This window comes from Carlito syrichta, unplaced genomic scaffold, assembly GCF_000164805.1.
Source record: "Carlito syrichta isolate Samal-C Ts95f unplaced genomic scaffold, Tarsius_syrichta-2.0.1 Scaffold304682, whole genome shotgun sequence".
In the NCBI taxonomy this organism is placed as follows: domain Eukaryota; kingdom Metazoa; phylum Chordata; class Mammalia; order Primates; family Tarsiidae; genus Carlito; species Carlito syrichta.
In genome coordinates, this window is record NW_007248778.1 from 214,957 (window position 1) to 235,986 (window position 21,030).

Sequence of the window (21,030 nt, forward strand, 5' to 3'; positions counted from 1 at the left end):
CAGCGAGACCTCATCTCTACAATAAATCAAAAAAATCAGCCGGGCATGGTAGCGCATGCCTATAAATCCAGCTACTCGGAAGGCTGAGGCAGAAGGATCGCCGGAGCCCAGCAGGTCGAGGTTGTGGTGGCCAGGAGCGGCCACTGCACTCCAGTCTGGGTGACCGAGTGAGACTCCAACTCAAAAAAAAAAAAAGAAAGAAAAAAGAGCCGGGCTCTGTGGCTCAGCCTGTAATCCCGAGCCTTGGGAGGCTGAGGTGAGTGGATTGCCTGAGCCCAAGGGTTCGAGACCTGCCTGGGCAACTTGGCGAGACCTCATCTCTACAATAAATCAAAAAATTAGCCGGGCGTGGTGGTGTGCGCCTGTAGTTCCAGCTACTCGGAAGGCTGAGGCAGAAGGATCACCGGATCCCAGCAGGCCAAGGCTGCGGTGGCCAGGAGCGGCCACTACACTCTAGTCTGGGAGACAGAGTGAGACTCCAACTCAAAAAAAAAATAAAAATAAAAATAAATCCTTCTGAGGCCTATTTCTGCACTAAGAGTGGAGTTTATTAGTGTTTCAGTGTCTATTATTTACATCTTTGTGACCGTTTAACTCCCACATATGAGACCCAATCTTCACCACTACACAATATGTCCATGCAATGAATATGCATGCGTACCCCCAAATCTAAAATAAAACTTTAAGAAGAAAAAAAAAATCCCTCCCCAATATCTTTCTATCAAATGGTCCATGTGGAGACCAGTAGTTCCCAACACTGGGAGAAGAGAAGATGTTTGTCCCCAGGGAATGTTTTGCAATGTTTAAAGACACTTTCCGTTATCACAACAGAAGTGGAGTTTACTATTGACATCTCATTAGTAGAGGCCATGAATGCTGGTAAACAAATATCATACCATACAGCACTCAGAGACAATGAATTATCTGGTTCAAAATAGTCCCAAGGCTGAGAATTTTTTTTTTTTTGAGTCAGGGACCCAGCCTGGAGTGTAGTGGTGCACTCAAGGCCACTGCAGCCTTGACCTGTTGGGCTCAGGCGATCCTTCTGCCTCAGCCTTCCAAGTAACTGGAACTAAAGGCACATGCCACCACGCCCAGCTAATTATTTGGTTTATTGTAGAGATGAGGTCTCACCAAGTTGGCCAGGCTGGTCTTGAACTCCTGGACTCAGGCAATCCTCTCACCTCGGCCTCCCAAAGTGCTGGGATTTACAGGCTTGAGCCACTCCACCTGGCCTGAGAAATTTTAATTTAAACTAAAGTGACTGCTCAGGTTAGCAGTGTTGCCCAAGGACCCCACAAGGTTCAAACTCTTTGGTTTGTTAGGCAGTTTTAACTGACTCTTTCAGCTTAATCCGTAGATTGCCAAAGAGTGGAAGTTGATAGTTCTGAATTCCTTTCTAAGACTGTTGTTGTCTTGTCAACTGAACTTAAACAAACTACTGTACCTCCTCCTGATTCAGTTTCTTTTTTGCTAGAAATCAATGAGATTAACTTTCTAGTTGTATTAGTATCTCTTCTCCCAGGTCTGCCTCCTGAAATAGTGCCCCTGAGGTTATCAACAATCTCCAAGTCTATAAACCCAATTAACATTTTTCCTTTCTTGTCTTTTTTGACCTCTCATTAGACACAGCATTAGACATAATGCACATCCTTCTCTCTTATATTTCTCTCATTTCTTGCCTTTCATGTCACATGCTCCTAATTTTCCTCCTCTGCTCTAGTTCAAATTCTCATTGTCAAATATAGGCTTGCCACCCTCTACCAGATAATTCAATCTTGGAGTTCCCTCAGGCTCAATAATTGATTCTCCTTTCACTGTAGACTTTTTTTCTAGACAGTTTCATCACTGTCAAAGCTTCCATTATAACCTATGCTGCTGGCCTACAAATTTTTATATTGAATCCAGACTTCTCTGAGTTACAGATCCATGTAACTCAACTGTCTACTTGACATCTCAATCTGATGGTCTTACAGGCATTCACACTCTCATCTGTCCAATCTGGATGTGGTACCTTCCCCTGTCTCATTTCCTCAGTATGCCTGCTTACCTACCCAGATGTACAGAGTCTTTGTTACTGTCACCCTTTGTGTGAAATCCACCCCCAAGGCATGTCAAGTCAGTCTCTTAAATGTCCATTTAGATTTCTTTCCTCCTTGTATCACCCTAGACTGAACCACAGTCATCTCCCTCCTGAACTACTGCCATGGCTTTTTTAACTGACGTGCTTGTATCATCCTCATTCTTTCCAATCTTCTCACCAGGTTTCAACTAGAGGGATGGTTTAAATATGCAAAACTGGTCATGTTCCACCCCTGCTTAAAATGTTCTAATATCCTTCATTGTTCTATAGTAACAGAATCACATTGTTTGGGATGTGCTAGATTCTTGCCCACCTCACCAGACTGTCCAGCTCTATTATTCCGTCTCCCTGTATTACCAGTGCTTCCTCCTCCCTTCCTTTCTTTCTTTCTTTTTTGAGAAAGTAGGATTTATTAAGAAGACAGAAAAGTTTCCATAGTGGGAGGAGACCTGAAAGAGGTTGCCTATCTTCTTTATTTCCTGCAAAGTGTCATGCTCCTTCCTGCCTGGAACCTTTACTCAGGCTGTTCCTTCTGTCCAGAATGTCTTTCCTTCCCTTTCCTTTTCCTCCTCCCTTTTCCTGGTTACTGAATTTCCTTTCCACCAAGATGCTATCATTTATAAAACACATCTTTTGTTAACAGCTTTCTAGAGAAAAAATACTATCTCATTAAATGTACATATAGAAATTGAAAATCCACATTGATATTAAAAATCTTTAATTTGAAAAGATGTGATTCTTAGAACAAACACGCTCATAAATAGTTTGCACATGGTTTCGTAACTTCCCATTTTACTTTGTTTTCCTTATTATGATATTTGTAATCACACAATTCATTAGGTTTCTACTTTTTAAAATGTCTCTTTTATCTAGTAGAATATGTGCTCTGGAAGATGACATTTGAATAAACATGACCTATTACTTAGCACAAACTTGATGTTAGAATGAACCAACATGTTTAATTCAGAATTGCTCCATTTCCCATAATGCAGTGTTCAAGCCAGGCGTGTGTACTTACCTCATTCTACTTTCTATCACTGCTGTATCAAATTGGCACAAATGTACTGCCTTAAAACAAAGCAAATGTATTCCCTCATAGTTCTGAAGATCACAGGTCCAAAATCCGTTTCACTGGAGTAAAGCCAAGGAGTCGGCAGAGCTGGTTCCTTCTTGAGGCTCTAGGGGAGAATCCGTCTCCTTGTTTCATTTTAAACTTCTAGTAGCTGTCATATTCTTGGCTTGTGGCCCCTTCCTTCATCTCAGAGAGCACCACTCCAATCTCTGCTTCTGTTATCATGTTATCGTCTCCTCTGTCTGCTCCTGCCTCCTTCTTGTAAGGATTCTTGCGAGTATATTGGGCCTATCTGGGTAATCCATGACCATCTTCCTCATCTCAAGACCTTTAATTTAATCATGTCTTCAAAGTTCCTTTGGTTATATAAAGTAACATCCAAGGGCTAGAAAGTATGGTGTGGACATATGGGGGAGCATTATTCAGCATACCTCTCACCCTTTTGTTGAAAAGTCAGGCTATGGAAGAGTTAGATCCAAGTTGGGAAATGAAACATGGACCAAGAGACATCACATGAGGATCAATAGATTTATCTTTTAGACCTGGTGTGGCTACTTCTTAGTGGTGAGGCCAGGTAAATCTCTCAATCTCTTCTTCAAGCTTCCTCTGCAAAATGTCAGGTCAAAGCCAGTGATTTCTTACATTCTATGATTATCAGTTCCCATTGGTTATATGATGGAGTAAGATTTTACTCTGTTTTTACCCATGCATGACTTCACGTGGCCCACAGCTTCAGGAACGTGAAAGCAGCCCGGGAAAATGTTTTAAGATCTCAAGTCCTGCCACTATGAAGGAAAGAGCTCCTCTTGCTGCTAATAGGATTCTCCTTCAGGTTCCCATCTCAGCCTGGTCTCAGTTTCGGTGAGGAGGAGGACAGAGAAAGAGACTACGTATGTAACAAAACAGACTTTTATGGTCTATTTGCCCTTCATGGTTTATTCAAATACCAACATAGAGTAGCTTTGAGAAAACAAAAATAATTGAAAACTAGAATATCCTGTCAAAGTATGACCTGCCCACCTTTTAAAAAAAATAAAAAGGAAGAAATAAAAGAGCTGAAATTACTATCCAAGCATCTGGCACAAATTACTACATTCTAGATAACTTAGTCATGTACAAGACTAAACAAAAAACATAGTCTTAGACACTAGTAAATTGCACGCTCACTTACATTAAGAATTCCAGAAATGATCAAAATAGAAGACTCACATTATAATCTGTCTTTTAGCTAACCTTGGTGCCTGGCATACAGTAAGTAGTCAACGAATGTGAGATGAACTGAATCAAGCTTTCACAATATTCTTCATAAAGTGTCAATATGTATGTGTGATTTAGAGCAGATCAAGGTGATATGTTCATGGTTGAGACTAGGAGCCCTGAGACGGTGAAGGTGGGTACGTGTGGGGTGGAGGCCATTAGTGTGAACATAGCAAAAACTTAACATGAGCGAGTTTTCAGGGTATACCCTGGGGTTTTTTGTTGTGTTTTGTTTTTCAATAGCCCCTTTACATATTAAAAAGGAGGGGGGGATGAAAATTTGACGGAGAAAGAAGTTAAAAAGTAAAGTGAAAAGTGAATGTGAAGGTGAGGCTACTAAAACAGAGATAAGAGATGTCCACAGAAGCAACCTATGGTTTGGGAGGAACAATCAGGGCAGGACTGTTCGCCAGATGAGAACTGATTAAAAGAGGCGGAGTTTGGTTTGGTTTTTACTAAATCTCTCGCGCCCTCTAGCGGATTGATGGAGTAGTCCAGCATCTATAGTGGAGCATGTTCTCTTCGGAACTATGTTCTCGCTTTAGAATCAAGATTGTCTCTGTTTCCCTTTAAATGTTTTGGGTACCATGCTTCAACTTCTTCTTCTTCTTCTTCTTTTTAGTAGGTGTTTCTTATTTCCTCTGCTTGAAAGTCACGCCCTCGTTATCTCCGTAAGTAAAGTCCGGAGCTCTGCATTACTCCTAGAGTGAGAACAATTATGCTGAAGATGCTTTGGTTTTGGTTTAGTCCCAGTCATGAAGAAACCATTTCAAATTTCTTAAGCAAATCCTTAAAAGTGTAATTTACGCCAGAGCAGTTGATCTGGCATTTAAATAAACCGCAACTCGAGAAGTAATTCAAAGTGTTTCTACTCAATTCTTTTAGAAGCTTCCTTAAAAATTACTTTCATTGGCTCGTAAAACACCTGGCAGAGTTCGCTGATGATAAGAGTAGTGGAAACAGGGAGGCTGGCGGCCCAAAGTCAGCCCCGTGGTATACTCTATTCCATCTGCTTCTAGGTAAAGAGACTGTAGGGTGTCTGTGATTAAACAGTTTGTTGCAGCACTTTGGGCTGAGGGCTAGACAGGTGGCATTAATGTCTGTGAAATTAGCCCACCAACCAGTTGGATGCTTTATTTAGCTTGACTTCTCAGAATACAGCAATGTGGGGGCAACACTTGAACTCTGAGCTCTCCTGGGGAAAGACCTTTTGAAAAATCGTGACAATTGCAGACTCCACATAAGGGATCAGCTCATTTAAAAAGGGGAAAGTGGAGCTCGCCTGTGTGCGTCCAATAAATCACCACCAAGTGAGAACAATTAGGCATGAAGAGAAGCCATTACCATTGCTTTTAACAAAGAAACTGGGCGGGAGACGGCACATTTTTAGAACCATCCTTTGACCAACGGAATGATTTCAATGATCATCTGGGAGTGAGAAAGAAAGAACAAATTTTACTCATAATATTTGGGGAATAAGAAAGGAAGCGGGAAGGCAAACCGAAGCAGACTTTCTCCAGCAACGCTGGAAAATAATAACAGCCACGTCCTACTGAAACTTTGAAGGGAATAGGGGAGCATCGGCGGGTGGGCCTGGCTGGCTGCCCGGCTCCCCCTGCTCCCTGGCGGCGGGCGCGGCTGGTTCAGCACCTCGGAAAGCGCCCCTCGCCCCGGCGGGGCTCGCGCATGCTCCTTGGGGCCCGCCCCGCGGCCGTGCGCGAGCGAATATAACTCCGGTGGGCGCCGCGGGCAACCCCCTGGGAGTGGACAACCGCGGAGAGACGCCGCCGACCTCCAGTCCTCCGGGCGGCAGAGCGAGGCGGACGGGACTTTACGACCTCTTTCTCTCAAAGGACAGAAGCTTTGTCCAAGCAGCTGCAGGGGAAACCGACGAAGGTGTTTGAAAGAGGAGCAGAGGCTCCGCACCGCGCTCGGGAGCTGCGGGGTGAGTTCTGCGCCAGTGCCCCCGGGGACCGCGGGCAACGGAAGAGGGGTCTGAGTGGTACAGTAGGAACCTAGAGACCTCGGGGTTCCTGTTGTCCGACTCGGACTCAGACTTGCCTGGGAATCCTGGGACGCCGGCTGCTCGCCTTAGGGACTGCGCTCCTCCGCTCTGCTCCAAAGCAGACGCGGAGCTCCCCTCCTGCGCCCAAGGCGGCGCCCTGCGCGCCGGGACGCGCGGGGGACCCAGTTCCTCGGCTCTGCCTTCTGCAGCTACTTTGAAAGCTCCCGCGCACGCCCCGCGTGCCCATCTGGGGGCAACACCGTGCTCCCTGACGTCTAGCCCCCCGGAATATGGCCTAGAGGCACCTGCTACCGCCGCAGCCGCGTTGGCCACCATGAATAAGGCGGCTGGCGGGGACAAGCTCGCAGACCTCCTCGGTCTGATCCCGGACCTTCTGGAGGCGGCCAACGCGAGTGGCAACGCGTCGCTGCAGCTTCAGGACCTGTGGTGGGAGCTGGGGCTGGAGTTGCCCGACGGCGCGGCCCCGGGGCCTCCTCCCGGGGGCGGCGGCGGCGGGGCGGAGAGCGCGGACCCCGAGGCCCGGGTGAGGATCCTCATCAGCGTGGTGTACTGGGTGGTCTGCGCCCTGGGCTTGGCCGGCAACCTGCTGGTGCTCTACCTGATGAAGAGCAAACAGGGCTGGCGCAAGTCCTCCATCAACCTCTTCGTCACCAACCTGGCGCTGACGGACTTTCAGTTCGTGCTCACCCTGCCCTTCTGGGCAGTGGAGAACGCGCTGGACTTCACATGGCCCTTCGGCAAGGCCATGTGTAAGATCGTGTCCATCGTGACGTCCATGAACATGTATGCCAGTGTCTTCTTCCTCACCGCCATGAGTGTGGCGCGCTACCACTCGGTGGCCTCTGCTCTCAAAAGCCACCGGACCCGAGGACACGGCCGGGGCGCCTGCTGCGGCCAGAGCCTAGGGGACAGCTGCTGCTTCTCGGCCAAGGCGCTGTGCGTGTTGATCTGGGTTTCAGCCGCGCTGGCCTCGCTGCCCAACGCTGTGTTCTCCACCACCGTCAAGGTGATGGGCGAAGAGCTGTGCCTGGTGCGCTTCCCGGACAAGCTGCTGGGCCACGATAGGCAGTTCTGGCTGGGCCTGTACCATTCGCAGAAGGTGCTGCTGGGCTTCGTGCTGCCGCTGGGCATCATCAGCCTGTGCTACCTGCTGCTAGTGCGCTTCATCTCCGACCGCCGCGTGGCGGGGGCCGAAGGCGGGGCCGCGGCCCTCGGGGGAGGCCTGGCGGGAGCCAGCGCCCGGCGACGGTCCAAGGTCACCAAATCAGTGACCATTGTGGTCCTATCCTTCTTCCTGTGTTGGCTGCCCAACCAGGCCCTCACCACCTGGAGCATCCTCATCAAGTTCAACGCGGTGCCCTTCAGCCAGGAGTACTTCCTGTGCCAGGTGTACGCGTTCCCGGTGAGCGTGTGCCTGGCGCACTCCAACAGCTGCCTCAACCCCATCCTCTACTGCCTCGTGCGCCGCGAGTTCCGCAAGGCGCTCAAGAGTCTGCTGTGGCGCATCGCATCTCCCTCGCTCACCAGCCTGCGCCCCTTCACCGCCTCCACCAAGCCGGAGCCGGAGGATCAGGGGCTGCAGACCCTGGCGCCGCTCCACGCGACCGCGGAGCCCGACCTGCTCTCCTATCCTCCCGGCGTGGTGGTCTACAGTGGGGGGCGCTACGACCTGCTGCCCAGCAGCTCGGCCTGCTGACGCGGGCCGAGACCCGGGGCGCGCCGTCGGGGCTGGGAGGCCTTCCCCGGGCGGTTTGGGACGCCGAAGGTGGGGAAAGCGTGGAGGAGCAGCCTGTGAGTAGGCCGGAGGAACTTCTCCGGAGAGAGGATGCTTCAAAATCAGGTGAGGAGAGAAAGCTGGCAAAGGGACCGGCATCAGCCCCACAGGGCTAGGTCACCAGCCTCCGCTCTCCACCCTACATCCTCTCCACGTTGGGCAGAGTGTGGGTGCCCAGAAACAGGAGGAGACATCAGAAACATGGAGAACCAGGGAGTGGGAGGCAGCCAAATGATGAGTAATTGAGAGCCTTTATTCCAGCGACTTCTATGGAGCCCTTGAAAGGGGCCTTAAGGGGCCTCTAGTCAGGGGAGTCTCCCACCCAACTTGGCTTTGCGCCGAGGCCCGCGAGACTGAAGTAGCGCAAAGGACCGACCCACTTGCGGTGTGGCTGCCCCAGGAGCCGAGAGTCTGGAGGCAAGAACTCTTTTCCGAGTTGGGAGAGAGGAGTGACCATTCTTGGTCGTCTCCCAGGAGAAATAGAGAAGGAAAAGCGCCTCCCACGGAACCATTGTGTCGTTTATCATCCCCGACTGGGCGGGCGAGCTGCAACGCTCGGGAGTCCGAAGAGACTGCGCAGCCTCTGAGCTCAGAAGTGAGCAGGAGGTAACACTTCTCACCAGTGCGGGAGAGCGATTCTCTAGGGAGTGGCGTCGCTGCGGGAAGGAATGGACGCGTTGTGATCGGGCGGGGGTGGGGGTGGGGGTGCTGGAGAGAGAAACTTCTTCAGGCTACTTCCCCTAAAGGAACAGAATGGTCCCGTACCCACTTGGTAAGGGAGCTGGAGGTGGAGCGCTGCGTGCGCTGGGAGCCCGGGCGCTCCAGTTCCCTTGAGAGCTGTCAGGGTTCCTGGAGACACTATGGCCCTGGGCGGCGAGCTGCCGGGACCCAAGCATCTTGAAAAGACCCACTGGGAATGGGGCACTTCTGCAGCCACTCCCCTCTCACCCTTTGAAAAGGACCCTTTGGTTGAGGATCCGAGCAGTGAGTAGAGGGATGACCCAGCGGCATTCATTTTTTTTTTTAAGACTTAAAAGAGGAAGAAATACCGTAGAAATGTGCAGGAGATCTCAGAAACCAAATTTAATGAAGCTTGGGTCTGATCTTTCAAGAGAAGGTGTGGGGTGGGAAAGAGAATGGAAGGCGCAAGTGAAACCTGTCCTAGAGAAAGAAGAGTACCGGAGAAGCTATTCTAAGGGAATCGCCAGAATTTCAGATGTGTGTGGGGGGGGGGGTCTTTGTTGCTCATACTATTGACAAGAGAAGGTAAGAACTAAGAATTCCCATAGGACACCACCTTCACCAAGTTCCATTTATTCCAAAGAGTGTTTTTTGCACATGGAGCATGCATGGTAAATTCTTCTCCAACCTTCACAGTCTGAAGAGTGCCTCACATTACTCATGTCAACTGTATTCTGGTCACAGCAGTTTCAGATGTGAAGACCCTCACAAAATCCTTTCTTGAGGCTGCTCTGAGAACTGGGATCACACGTCAGTCTACCCATCTGTCTACCAGCTTTGCTAGAGGTGCTACTGTTCTCTTTGGCAACTTGGTTTGGGGTCAAGAAACCAGTGCAGGCAGCTACTGATTTGGTTATTTTAATCATTAGAAAAACATGTCTGTTTAACATCAACCCTTGTAGAGTAGAATTGTTTAGTAAATTAGTTGAACATTTTCTGTAGTATCTGAGATTTGAGGCTCAAAATGTGAGGTCAACTCACTCAGCATCCCCTGTCCTGCTTTCTGTCACACAACACAGTACAATGACTACATATTTACACCTTTCTACAACACAGAAGCTACTTGATCTCAAGTTTAAGCAGTGTTGAGAAGTTAGCTCTTTCAGAAAACAGGATAGTACTTTTGTTTTGAAGTAGTGAAATTTGTCTTCCTATACCCCTGGGAAGAAAATGTATTGATATTAAATAGCAGTTGAGTTAACACTCAATGTAACACTTACTGAAATGTAAGCCCCACAAAAAATACAAACTGCATGAAAAAGTAAGCACTGGCAAAAACTAAAGGTAGCATGGTAGTCTAGTAGACCCTTACTGAGAGATTCTTACTGAAGCAACTTGCCATTTCAATTTTGATAATAAAATTATGTGTGAGTAGCTCAGAGTTCTTAGGAAGATGTGTTGAAGTATGTGCTTCTGCTACTGTAGGTACTAGAGAAAAAGAAAAAAAAAAAACAGAAGGAGCTGGAGGCAAAGTCTTCATGGAAAAACTCTAAATAGGGTCACCTTGGCCAAATCCAAACCTCAGGCCCTCTGAGAACATGGCAGGAAGGATCAAAGACCATGACTTCAGTCTACCACAAAGACAAAGCGTCAACAAGAAAATGGTCAGGTTGGTTGTATTAATAATCACCAGTTATTTTTGAGTGCATGTTTTATGCCAGATTCTGTGTTGGATGTTGAGGTCATGTGCATGAACCAGACATGTTTCTGACTTCTACCTTCTATGTATATAAGGACAGCCAGCCATGAACACAAGCAAGATAAGACTGGAAACAATGAGTTGAATGTCACAATAAGGCTAATAGAAAGTGCCACGGGAAGACAGGGGAAGAAAAGACTTATTCTGATGGAGGATCAGAAACTTCCTCATCAAAATAGTAATTTGAGACAGACCTAGAAATATGAACACAATTTAGGCAAGATGGCAGGGGTGGGGTGGAGAGGAAGTGATCATATTTGAAGCTGAGAAAATGTGGTGACCAAAAAGCTTGGTTAGGAACACAGGAAGCAAAACAATGTGATTTCTTTTTCTCCTACTGAATTTCCCAGGATTTCTGTTGAAAATGTACATGTTCCTCTGCATTTGTCTGAGAACAAGACTATCTTTCTTTTCTTTTCTTTGCCTTCTTTCTTTCCTTCTTTCCTTTTTCTTTCCTTCCTTCCTTCCTTCCTGAGAGATTATAACATTGGTATACTGAGAACAAATACTTGGGTTCCCAAAGGTGGTTAAAGACTTTTAAAATTGGATTCTATCCAGTCATTCACACCTCAATAGAGTTGAATTCAATGAGTAAAGTGTTTGTGTATTTGAAAGCACAGGTGTGTGTTTGTGTTCACGCACATGTGGGTGAGAGAAAATATGCCTGCTATAGCTCCAGTCTTCACCCCTGTATCCCAGCCAGTGTTCCATCTAAAAATAGCATCACCCATAGTAAAGAAATACCCTGTGGTTGGTTAGGGAGGGCTTGGTTTGACTCCTTGGGGGTCCAAGCGGGATGGCCTTCAGCTGTGGGTCACCTTCCCATTTATTTCAGAGTCTTCGTACAACAGGACAGTCCTTGGAGATAGGGGCAGGAAATAAGCACTGAACCCCACAGATGATTCCATTTCTAAACCATTCAGAAGTCAAGTATAAATAGGGGAAGCAAGAGAGGTGGCATGGTGCTGAGAGCTGTGTGACATGAGGTCCTCTGAGCATTTTGCCTCTGAGTTCATCCTGAACTTGTTTCTCCAAGATGGATGATGGAGATAAGTAGGAGAGATTGGAGAAGAAGGGGTAGTTTTGCATATGCTCTCTAGTAAGAATGAGGTTATTTCTTATGGGAGTGAATATACTAGCAGAATACAGTGGTAGCAAATGAGAAGCATCCATCATGTGGAGAGGAAGGGAGCAAGGCTTGGAGGTAGATAAATGAAATAGAATGCTCAAGCCTGAGCAGACAGCCTAGCCTGGGCTGGAAAGCCCCAGAGATCTGGAGAGAACAAGTTAAACTGCAGGAGCCCGGAGTACCCAGCATCACATAAGGAAGCTGAGTGTCCTGCAGGTGAGTAGGACAGCAGTGTGCAGGAAGGAGCGGCTGCTTTAGTGTAAGTCCCCTGCCCCCCATTCTCCTTTACCCTCAACACACCAGAAGTGGCCAGCCCCACAGTTGTCCTTCAGATGTCCTGCCCCACACTCCTAATGCCACCCCAGTCACAGTATGATGATGACCAGGTGGCAGCAGAGAACAGACTCTTTAAACAAAAAAGAGGCAATTGGGAGACTTGCAGCAGCAAAGTGGAAGCCCAAGAAGCAGCAGGAGGAAGAGAGTGTGAGACACCAGGGATCCAGCTGCTTTTGAGAGCCTTAGTGAGCTTGGGAAGGGGAAGAAAGCTGCGACACCAGAGGACAATGGCTGTGCTCTTAGGCTGGCAGTCTTCTGTAGGTGTTGCCCTGAGACCAGGGCAACCCAGGCTCCTGACCTGGATTTCATTATTAGAGTCCCTGCTGTGCCCCTTCCCACATGGCAAGGAGTCTACAGGGTCACTTGGAATCTGTGCCACTCTTGCCACCCACTTTCTAGATTATGCTTCAGTACCGGGAACCTCAGAATTCCCCATCCAAATGGCCCGAGTGTATTTACGGGACTTCGTGGGTCCTTTCCTGGGTTTATCCTTCAGAAAGAAGACCACGCCGCGTAGTCTGTGTACCCTTAGGTTTGAGGAGTGGCTAAGGATAGCTGATTATAGGAGTGATAAAGGGTGGAGGGGGTGGGAGGCTCTGGATGTGTTGATACCAATGTGCACACAGGACTCTCAGTGCTGGAGAGAGAGGGGAACAGGAGGAAAGGGGCAGAGGGATGAGCTGTGGCCACGTTCCTCCATCTATACTCTTGCCCTGGGCCCTGCAAATATTAGAGTGGGGCAGGCTGTACTCCTACACACAACAGCTGTGCAAAACAAGACCCAAAACCTTCCCAAGAACAACCAGAGCATGCCTCCTCTTCTCAGGACTGCTACCCCCAAATGAGCTGAAACTGAAGGGGCCTGGCTATGCTCCCGAGCCCACTCACTCTGCTGTGCACTAGGTCAAAAAAAACAACACCTCAGATCCCAAATGTCCCAGTTCTCGAAAGCAGCTCATTTCCTCTCTCCAAAGTTCCTTCCAGCACCAAAGATTTTGGTCAATTAGAAGTTGGCCTGAGACAATGACTCTAGACTCTAGATGAAGTGGGAGAAGGAGCCATACAATTCTTTTAACTTCTAAAAGCATGCGGGTAAATCTTCATTCTGCACTGTTCAGGCACATCTGGAATTATATAGGCAAACACTTAAGACTGGAGCAGATCGAGGGACAGAGAAACTGGATGATGAGCTTTTAGCCATAGTTATATGGCTAGCTCTGACCAAATGCCAGCCATCAGGCTAAGTGCTATCCATGTAGGAAGCAACAGAACCAGAAGTCCTGGGTTCAAACCCAGCTCTGTCACTTATGAGTTGCATGGTTTCTGGTGAGTTATATAACGCCTTTCTGCCTCAGTTTCCTCATGTACAAAATAGGGTTTGGTAACAGCACCCACTCCCATGATTGCTGCGTGAACATAGGTAAAACATTTAGAATCATGGTAAGCGCTCTACTATTACACTAAGTGTAATGTATTATTAAAAGTGTAATGTTTTATTATAAGTGCAATGTATTATAAGCACTCTACTATTACACTAAGTATAATATGTTATTATCACAACTCTGAGATAGAAATTTGTATCCCAAATGTATAGATGAGCAAGCATAGCTTAGGGAGGGTAAGTAGTTTGCTGCTGATTGGTAAAGCCAGGATTCAAAACCAACTGATTCCAAAGCTCATGACTTTTATTAAACCATGCTGTCTCTTGAGGCTGCTGAAAACCTCACCACAGGAGAAGCGGTTGAAGGCAAGTGGGTAGAGGAAAAACTGCTTAGCTTGGAAAAGAAAAGATCATAAAAGAAACCAGAGGCTGATTTTTGAAAGATTTTCATACCGACTCTAGAGGATGAAACAAGGGTGAAAGACTAGAGGGAATTATTTTTACCATGTCAATTAAATGAACCATTTTAAAGTGGTGAATCCTCCAGCATGAGATGTTCAAGCAGACTTTTCAAGAATATCATAAACTATTAGGAATTAATTATGAGAAATTAAATATGAATAAATTAGTATAAAATAAATCATTAGCAATGTTTTGAGTATTTGTGAATTTGATGAAATGTATGACTCCCTATTTATATATGGGTGCTTGGTTTTTAAAAAATCATGTCATAGGACACATTCAAGCATCATATGTGAAATGACTGCTTCTCAGGTCTCATCGTGGCCTGAAGTGCCCTGTGGGAAGCAGACCTGCCTCTCCCACCCTGAGATAGGGTGAGGAAAGTGTGTGTACCTTCTACCACCCACACTTAGCCCTTGCCACCAGAGCATAGAGGCACAGCCCAGACAAATGTCATCAGAAATATGGGGACCACTGTGCAAAGACTGACTGAAAGTGAGGGGTGGACAGATCTCACAGCTGAAATCACAGCACTGGGTATCCAGTGAACAGACCCCAAAGATCCAGAGTTGCAGCAAAGATTGACATCCTGCCATGGCCTTCACTGTGTCTTGAGGCATGGGTCAATGTCTCTTTATTGACCTAATCCACATATCTAACAAAGAGAGCCACGAAGCAACAGCCAATCAGAGCCACCGCAGAGGCCGTGATCACCACAACGACGACGCTCCCAGCCATGTTGACCAGAAATCCCAAGCCACCTCCGACCAGGATCTGAGCCAACTGCACCATGCAAGTGAGGGCGGCACAGTCCACGCCCTTCCCTCTCCTGCTGCTGCCGGGGTCCCCTCCCGGGGTCTGCTGCCTCTGCAAGAAAAGCACAGGAACAGGATCTGATCTACAGAGAATGGTCGGTCGTTTAGGGCATGGGTCAGCAAAGTTTTTCTTTAAAGAGAATGGCTGAATCATACAGTCTTGTTTGTAACTACTCAACTCTGCTGTTGTAGTGCAAAAGCAGCTACAATATGTAAAGGAACTGGCGTTCCGATATAAACTTATGAACATTGGGATCTGGTTTCATGAAATTTTCACTTTTCATAAGAGATTATCCTTCTTTTGATTTTTTTTTTAAATCACTTAAAAATTTAAAAGGAGCCGGGCTCGGTGGCTCAGCCTGTAATCCCACGCCTTTGGGAGGCTGAGGTGAGTGGATTGCCTGAGCCCGCGGGTTCGAGACCCACCTGGGCAGGCGAGACCTCATCTCTACAATAAATCAAAAAGTCAGCCGGGCGTGGTAGCGCATGCCTGTAGTTCCAGCTACTCGGAAGGCTGAGGCAGAAGGATCGCCGGAGCCCAGCAGGTCAAGGCTGCGGTGGCCGGGAGCAGCCACTGCACTCCAATCTGGGCGACAGGGTGAGACTCCAACTCAAAAAATAAAAAATAAATAAATAAAATAAAAATTTAAAAGGAATTCTAGGCCGAGCACAGTGGCTCACATCTGAAATCCCAGCACTTTGGGAGGCTGAGGCAAGAGGATTGATTGAGGCCAGGAATTTGAGACCAACCTAGTAAAACCTCATCTCTATTTAAAATAAAAATTAAAAAAAAAAAAAAAAACCACGTGTAGTGGCCTGTAGTCCCAGCTACCCAGGAAGCTGAGGCGGGAGGATCACATAACTCCAGCAGGTCAAGTCTGCAGTGAGCCGTGATCACGCCACTGCACTCTAGCCTGGGTGACAGAGTGGGGCCCTAACTCAAAAAAAAAAAAAAAAAAGTTAAAAGAAATTCTTAGCTCATGGACTATTCAAAAACAAGTGACAGGCCACACTTGGATGCAGTCATAGTTTGCTCATCCCTGATTTAAGGACACAGGGAAACCCACCTTCCTGCCCGATACCATCTTCCCTAGCTGTGTTATAGTCTTCAATTTCACCATGAGCACATATGAGCATTAAATGGCTAACATATGCAAAATTATATCTTTTTAAAAAGTCATTAAGTACAATGTAGTGGACATGCAATAAATACCCCATTCTTTTTCTTTCTTAATGTTAAAGTGGTTTTTTTTTTTAATTTTTAGAAAAATGTCGAAACTTTGATGTACTTAAGAGAAGCAACATTAAAATAATCGTTTCAGCTATTCAAAATATGGTTGGTATTTGATTTATATGTGAATGTTTGGTTAACATTTGGTATTTTGTCTGAACGGGTTGATAACTTTGTCATTTATTGGATATCTCTAATGTGGTAGGCCCATGCAAGTTTCTTTTACATGTTACTTTATTTCATCCTCACCACCTCCCTACTGTTATCCCCATCATAACAGTAATAATACTAGCTACTAGATTTTGAGTCTTTGTCAGGTGCTGGGTATGCACTATACTAAGCACATTACATACACAATCTTGTTTAGTTTTTTTGACAACTCTATAAAGTGGATATTATTATTCCCATTTACCTTATAAGAAAACTGAGGCTCTGGGAGTTTGAATGATGATTTCATATATTATTTAGTTTTAAAAAGGCATTGTGCAGAAAAATGCATGTTATTCATTGAGTGAGAACATAGATTCATACTTGCTTGATTTTCATTTTTAAAATGCTGGAAAGATAAACTAATAAGAGCAGTAAAGTGCTGGCACTTTCTCTTGGGGGAGAGAGTAAATTGTGGAGGAAGTGCCTCACAGTGTGCACTTTTTATACTATTGTGATTGTTCAACCATGTGAATATATCACCGCTTCTAAAAATAAACTAATTCTAAGTGCTGCTTAATAAAAAAATACATAACATCCCTAGCGTCACACAGCTTCAAAGTGGAATCCTTTAACTCCAAAGCATAGGTGTTTTTGCCTTGGTACCACATAACTCTCTCCTTGGAAGGACAAGTTCTTAATGATGACAGTCCCTTTTAACAGCAGCACCCCCTGACATGCACTGAAACATTGGCAGCAGTGTTTGCCAAAGGATGCGGACTGCCACAACCCTTGTTTGAAAGTTATCTCCTGGTGCAGCTCTGTCCTGCTGCCAGATCAAATGATGAAAAAGAAAGCCAGAGTTACAGTACCACGGACATGTGTTCTGTGTTTTTGCAGGTTCAGACTAAGAAGGATTAAATTCGAAGTTACACATCACTGCCCCAGTTAAGGGACTGTAAGGTTATTTTTATGGGGCAGAAAGTTGCACATTTTAATAAGAGGTGGTCACTGTAGAGCAGAAACACTTGGACTTGGTGTTCTTGTAAGAACTGCTTAGGCTCTTGCTCTCTGGTCAAGTTTCAAGGTGAGAATGGGCAGGTCCCTTCAGGACAGCACAGTGAGGATGGCTACCCATAACTCCAGCTTCCTCTTGGCACAGGAGGTCTGACTCACTAAAATCTGGACTACCAAGGACAACATTGCCTAGGAATTTCTTATCCTCAATCAATGACTGCCAGAAATTCCCCCATGCACCTCTGCAGTGCTTGGGAGCAAGGGGACCCTCATGGTGGGTATCTACAAATGTGACAGGTGCTCCAGCAAGACCTGTGGGGTGATTGTAGAAGACCCCTTTCTTTGTCTCTGTGTGATTGTGAACTGGTGTCTCTGCTTCTCCAAACCCCCTTTTCCTAATCAGACAGATGGGAATAACACTCTATGTCCTATAGCTGCCAGGTGCTCAGGAGTTGACAGTAAGGAGGACGGGAGGACTAGGCTGGTGGGCATGCCTGTGCCACATGGGATTATGATTTGGTTAGGAATTTTAGTGCTGCTGTTTCAAGAACTCTTCTCAAGAACAGCCTGGACAAGACCTCATTTCCAAAATAAAAATCAAAAAATTAGCTGGGCATGGTAGCTTGCGCCTGTAGTTCCAGCTACTTGGAAGGCTGAGGCAGAAGGATCACTGGAACCCAGCAGGTCGACGCTGGCATGGCCATGAGCGTGCCACTGCACTCCAACCTGGGTGATGGAGTGAGACTCCAACTCAAAAAAAAAAAAAATCTCATTTCCTAGGTCTGCTCTACACATTCCTACCAAATCCCCCCAGCCTTCAGATGAGTCCAAGTGTTACCCAAGGCAGAGGTTCAGCAATGACACACCTCCTCCTCCTCCTCACGGTGGTACTCAGCGATGAGGTTAAAGGGCACAGTGTACAGAGTGCTGGACATGACGCCAAACATGGTGCACAGGACCAGGGTGGAGTAGACATTCGGGAAGAGCCCAATAAAGCCGGTCCCCAGGCCAAACAGCAGATACCCCGTGAAGTAAAGACCCTTTAATCCAATGTAGGATACCAAAGCTTTCTGAAAGTCTGTGGGGAGAAGGGAGGGAGAAATTACAGCTGTCAGTGCCTCACAACACTTAATAATTTCAGACAATCCTTTTTTTTGAAGATTCACTTATTTCCCCCCCCCTTAGGAGACATCCTTTGATCTTGAGTTAAGAACAAAAGAATCTCCTTATCTGTGGGTTGAAAACAGCTGACTTTTGGAATCATTTTTAAAACCTTTGCATAAAGGACAGTTTAAAATTGGCTTGCTAGGCTGATGTTCTTTCTACAAAGAAGTACCTGGCACTATTTAGCAGACAGCTGGATAGCAAGAAGAAACAAACAAAAAAAAGAAGCAGAAAAGCTCACTTTGGCTATGGAACGCTGGGATTAGAAGACACAGAAGAAAGGTGCGAGTTATTCTGACTCAGAGGAGATCCCGCCCAATCAGGACTAAAATAACAATACAGGCCTATCTTGGCCTATTGCCCAAAGTCAGATTGGGGGAAATTAAAACAACCAGATTTTGCCAAATGACCCAAGTCCTTCATAATTTCTTAGCCCCCATCTGAATGCAAACTACACATCTGAGAAGGAAGTAAAAGGCTGTGCAATTATCTGAGGTTACTTTCCCTGACTTGCCAACTCTTACCAGGACAGCAAGAGGTCCCTACAGTTGATATCTCCTCACTGGTACCCTCACTCTTGGTGAACAAGTTCCTTAACTTCTCAACAGTCTAGCTTCCTCATCTGAAAATTAGGAATAATAAAATTCTCATTTGGGGTTATTGACAGGATTATATAAGATGAAACATCTGTGAAATCTCCCATCCCAGTGTCTAACACATAGAAAATGTGGCTATTGCTGTTTTGACAAATACAGGCTGGACTGAAGATGGCTGACTTTTAACTGGGTTTCCCTTCTAGCAAGTAAACTTGGCTTTAAGTAACATGGTAGAGCTAATTTTTAAAAATGAATATTTGTTTTAAAACATTTTGTAAGTGAGGGATGTTGACTCACACCTATAATCCCAGCACTTCGGGAGGCCGAGGCAGGAGGATCTCTAGAGTCTAGAAGTTGAAGACCAGCCTGAGCAACATAGCAAGACCTCATCTCTAAAAAATAAAAATACAAAGAACTAGCTGGCCGTGGTGGTGCATGCCTGTGGTGCCAGCTACTCAAAAGGCTGATGCAGGAGGATCAATTGAGCCCAGGAGCTGGAAGTTGCCGTGAACCATGATCATGCTACTGTCATCCAGCTTGGGCAACAGAGTGAGAACCTGACTTAAAAACAAAAACAAAAACAAAAAACATTACAATGTTTTCCACCATGGTAAGGAAAATCCCTAGAAAACATTTTATCTTCTTTTTTTTAATCTGTATGTTTCTTATCTCTCCCCAGCCTCATTCTTTTGTAACACATGAACCAGGGGATACATACAAGATACTTGAAATGTGCCTATTCAAGAAGGAAACTTTCCATATCTATTCCAATAATTATCAGACTTACATCTTGTTAACAAGTAAATGTGTAGTACATTTGAATCAATTATGAAGCTAAGCTGTCTCAGATCGTCTAATGGAAGACAAAGCTTTGGAAATGATAAGCAGGCAGCATCGTGTCCTCAATTAAACGCATCCCATGCCTGGATCTATGTTGTTAAGGTTGAAAATACAAGTGATGTAAAGTTACATCCATTTCTGTTTGTTAATGATTATATCTATGCAAAAAAGTCACCAAAGGTGTCTCAATACCTAAAAGATACCATCAAAACTCATTAAAGAATGGTTCCTATCCAAGTGTGTAGGCCAGCCAAGAAGAAGGCAAAGGAGAATAAAGAGATATTTGGAAACATAAGTAACTTCAGTACAAAGACTGAAGTTCATAAGTCTGGCAAAGAATGTTTCACTTATGAAGAGAAATCAATAAGCTTCAGGGTCAAGCTTGCCTTGCCCTCTGATGGCTCTGACACCCAGTAGTCATCCTATCTTCACACAATGCCTCTCTTCAGGACTGGAGGGAAATGATAGATCTAGGTACCAGCTATGACTTCTAGCATTTGATATGAATGATTGGCTACATCTCAGTAATCAGTATTTTTTTTTTTTTTGAATCGAGGTCTTACTCTGTCACCCAGGCTGGAGTGCAGTGGCATAATCATGGTTCACCACATCCTTGACCTCCTGAGGTCAGGTGATCCTTCCGCCTCTGCCTCCAAGTAGCTGAGACTACAGGCAAGCACCACCACATCCAGTTAATTTTTTAAATTTTTTATAGAGATGAGGTCTTGCTTGGTTGCCCAGGCTGGACTTGAACTCCTGGGCTCCAAAATCCTCCTGCCTCAGTCTTCCAAAGTGCTGGAATTAGAGGTGCAAACAACCATGCCAGGCCAGTACTCAGTATTCCTATTCTAATCGGTGCATGTGTGCCTGCTGTACAAAAGGAACTTGGAAACAAGTCCCTATCACCACCCCCCACCCCAGCAGCCAGATTGTCCTGCCACGCTCTAAGCAGAGAGAAATTCTGGATCTGCACCTGGTGTTATGTAATGAGTCCAAATTAGAGACTAGTAGAGTGAGATCTGGAAGTAAAGGAACTGATTGATTCTGCTCACAGTGGGTTGGGGTGCATGGGGAAAAAACTTGAGTAATTTCACTAAGAAAGTAATATTTAAGCTGGGTCTACATGGATAAGAGTTTTCTAGGTGGGCAAGCAGAAAGCGCAGTTCGGGTAGAAGAAACTAAAGCAGCAGCAAATACACAGATAAGAGAGTCTGTGGAGTGGGTCATCGAGGGCAGTTAATTGGTATGGGAGCGAAAAAG

The 21,030-nt window shown here is 46.0% G+C and overlaps 2 protein-coding genes across 2 annotated transcripts in view; one reads left to right on the forward strand and one right to left on the reverse strand.

Moving 5' to 3' along the window:
* RXFP3 (relaxin/insulin like family peptide receptor 3) overlaps positions 1 to 8,217 on the forward strand; it is a 9,057-nt gene extending 840 nt beyond the window's left edge. Inside the window, exons 2-3 of the mRNA XM_008060632.2 lie at positions 5,979 to 6,308; positions 6,468 to 8,217. Coding sequence (XP_008058823.2) covers positions 5,979 to 6,308; positions 6,468 to 8,134 — 1,997 coding nt within the window. The 3' untranslated portion in view covers positions 8,135 to 8,217. The remainder of the gene's footprint in view (positions 1 to 5,978; positions 6,309 to 6,467) is intronic.
* Positions 8,218 to 14,572: 6,355 nt separating this feature from the next.
* The window catches only part of SLC45A2 (solute carrier family 45 member 2), a 39,032-nt gene continuing 32,574 nt past the window's right edge, over positions 14,573 to 21,030 (reverse strand). The window contains exons 6-7 of the mRNA XM_008060633.1: positions 18,037 to 18,248; positions 14,573 to 14,827 (exon numbers count right to left, since the gene is read on the reverse strand). Coding sequence (XP_008058824.1) covers positions 14,603 to 14,827; positions 18,037 to 18,248 — 437 coding nt within the window. The 3' untranslated portion in view covers positions 14,573 to 14,602. The remainder of the gene's footprint in view (positions 14,828 to 18,036; positions 18,249 to 21,030) is intronic.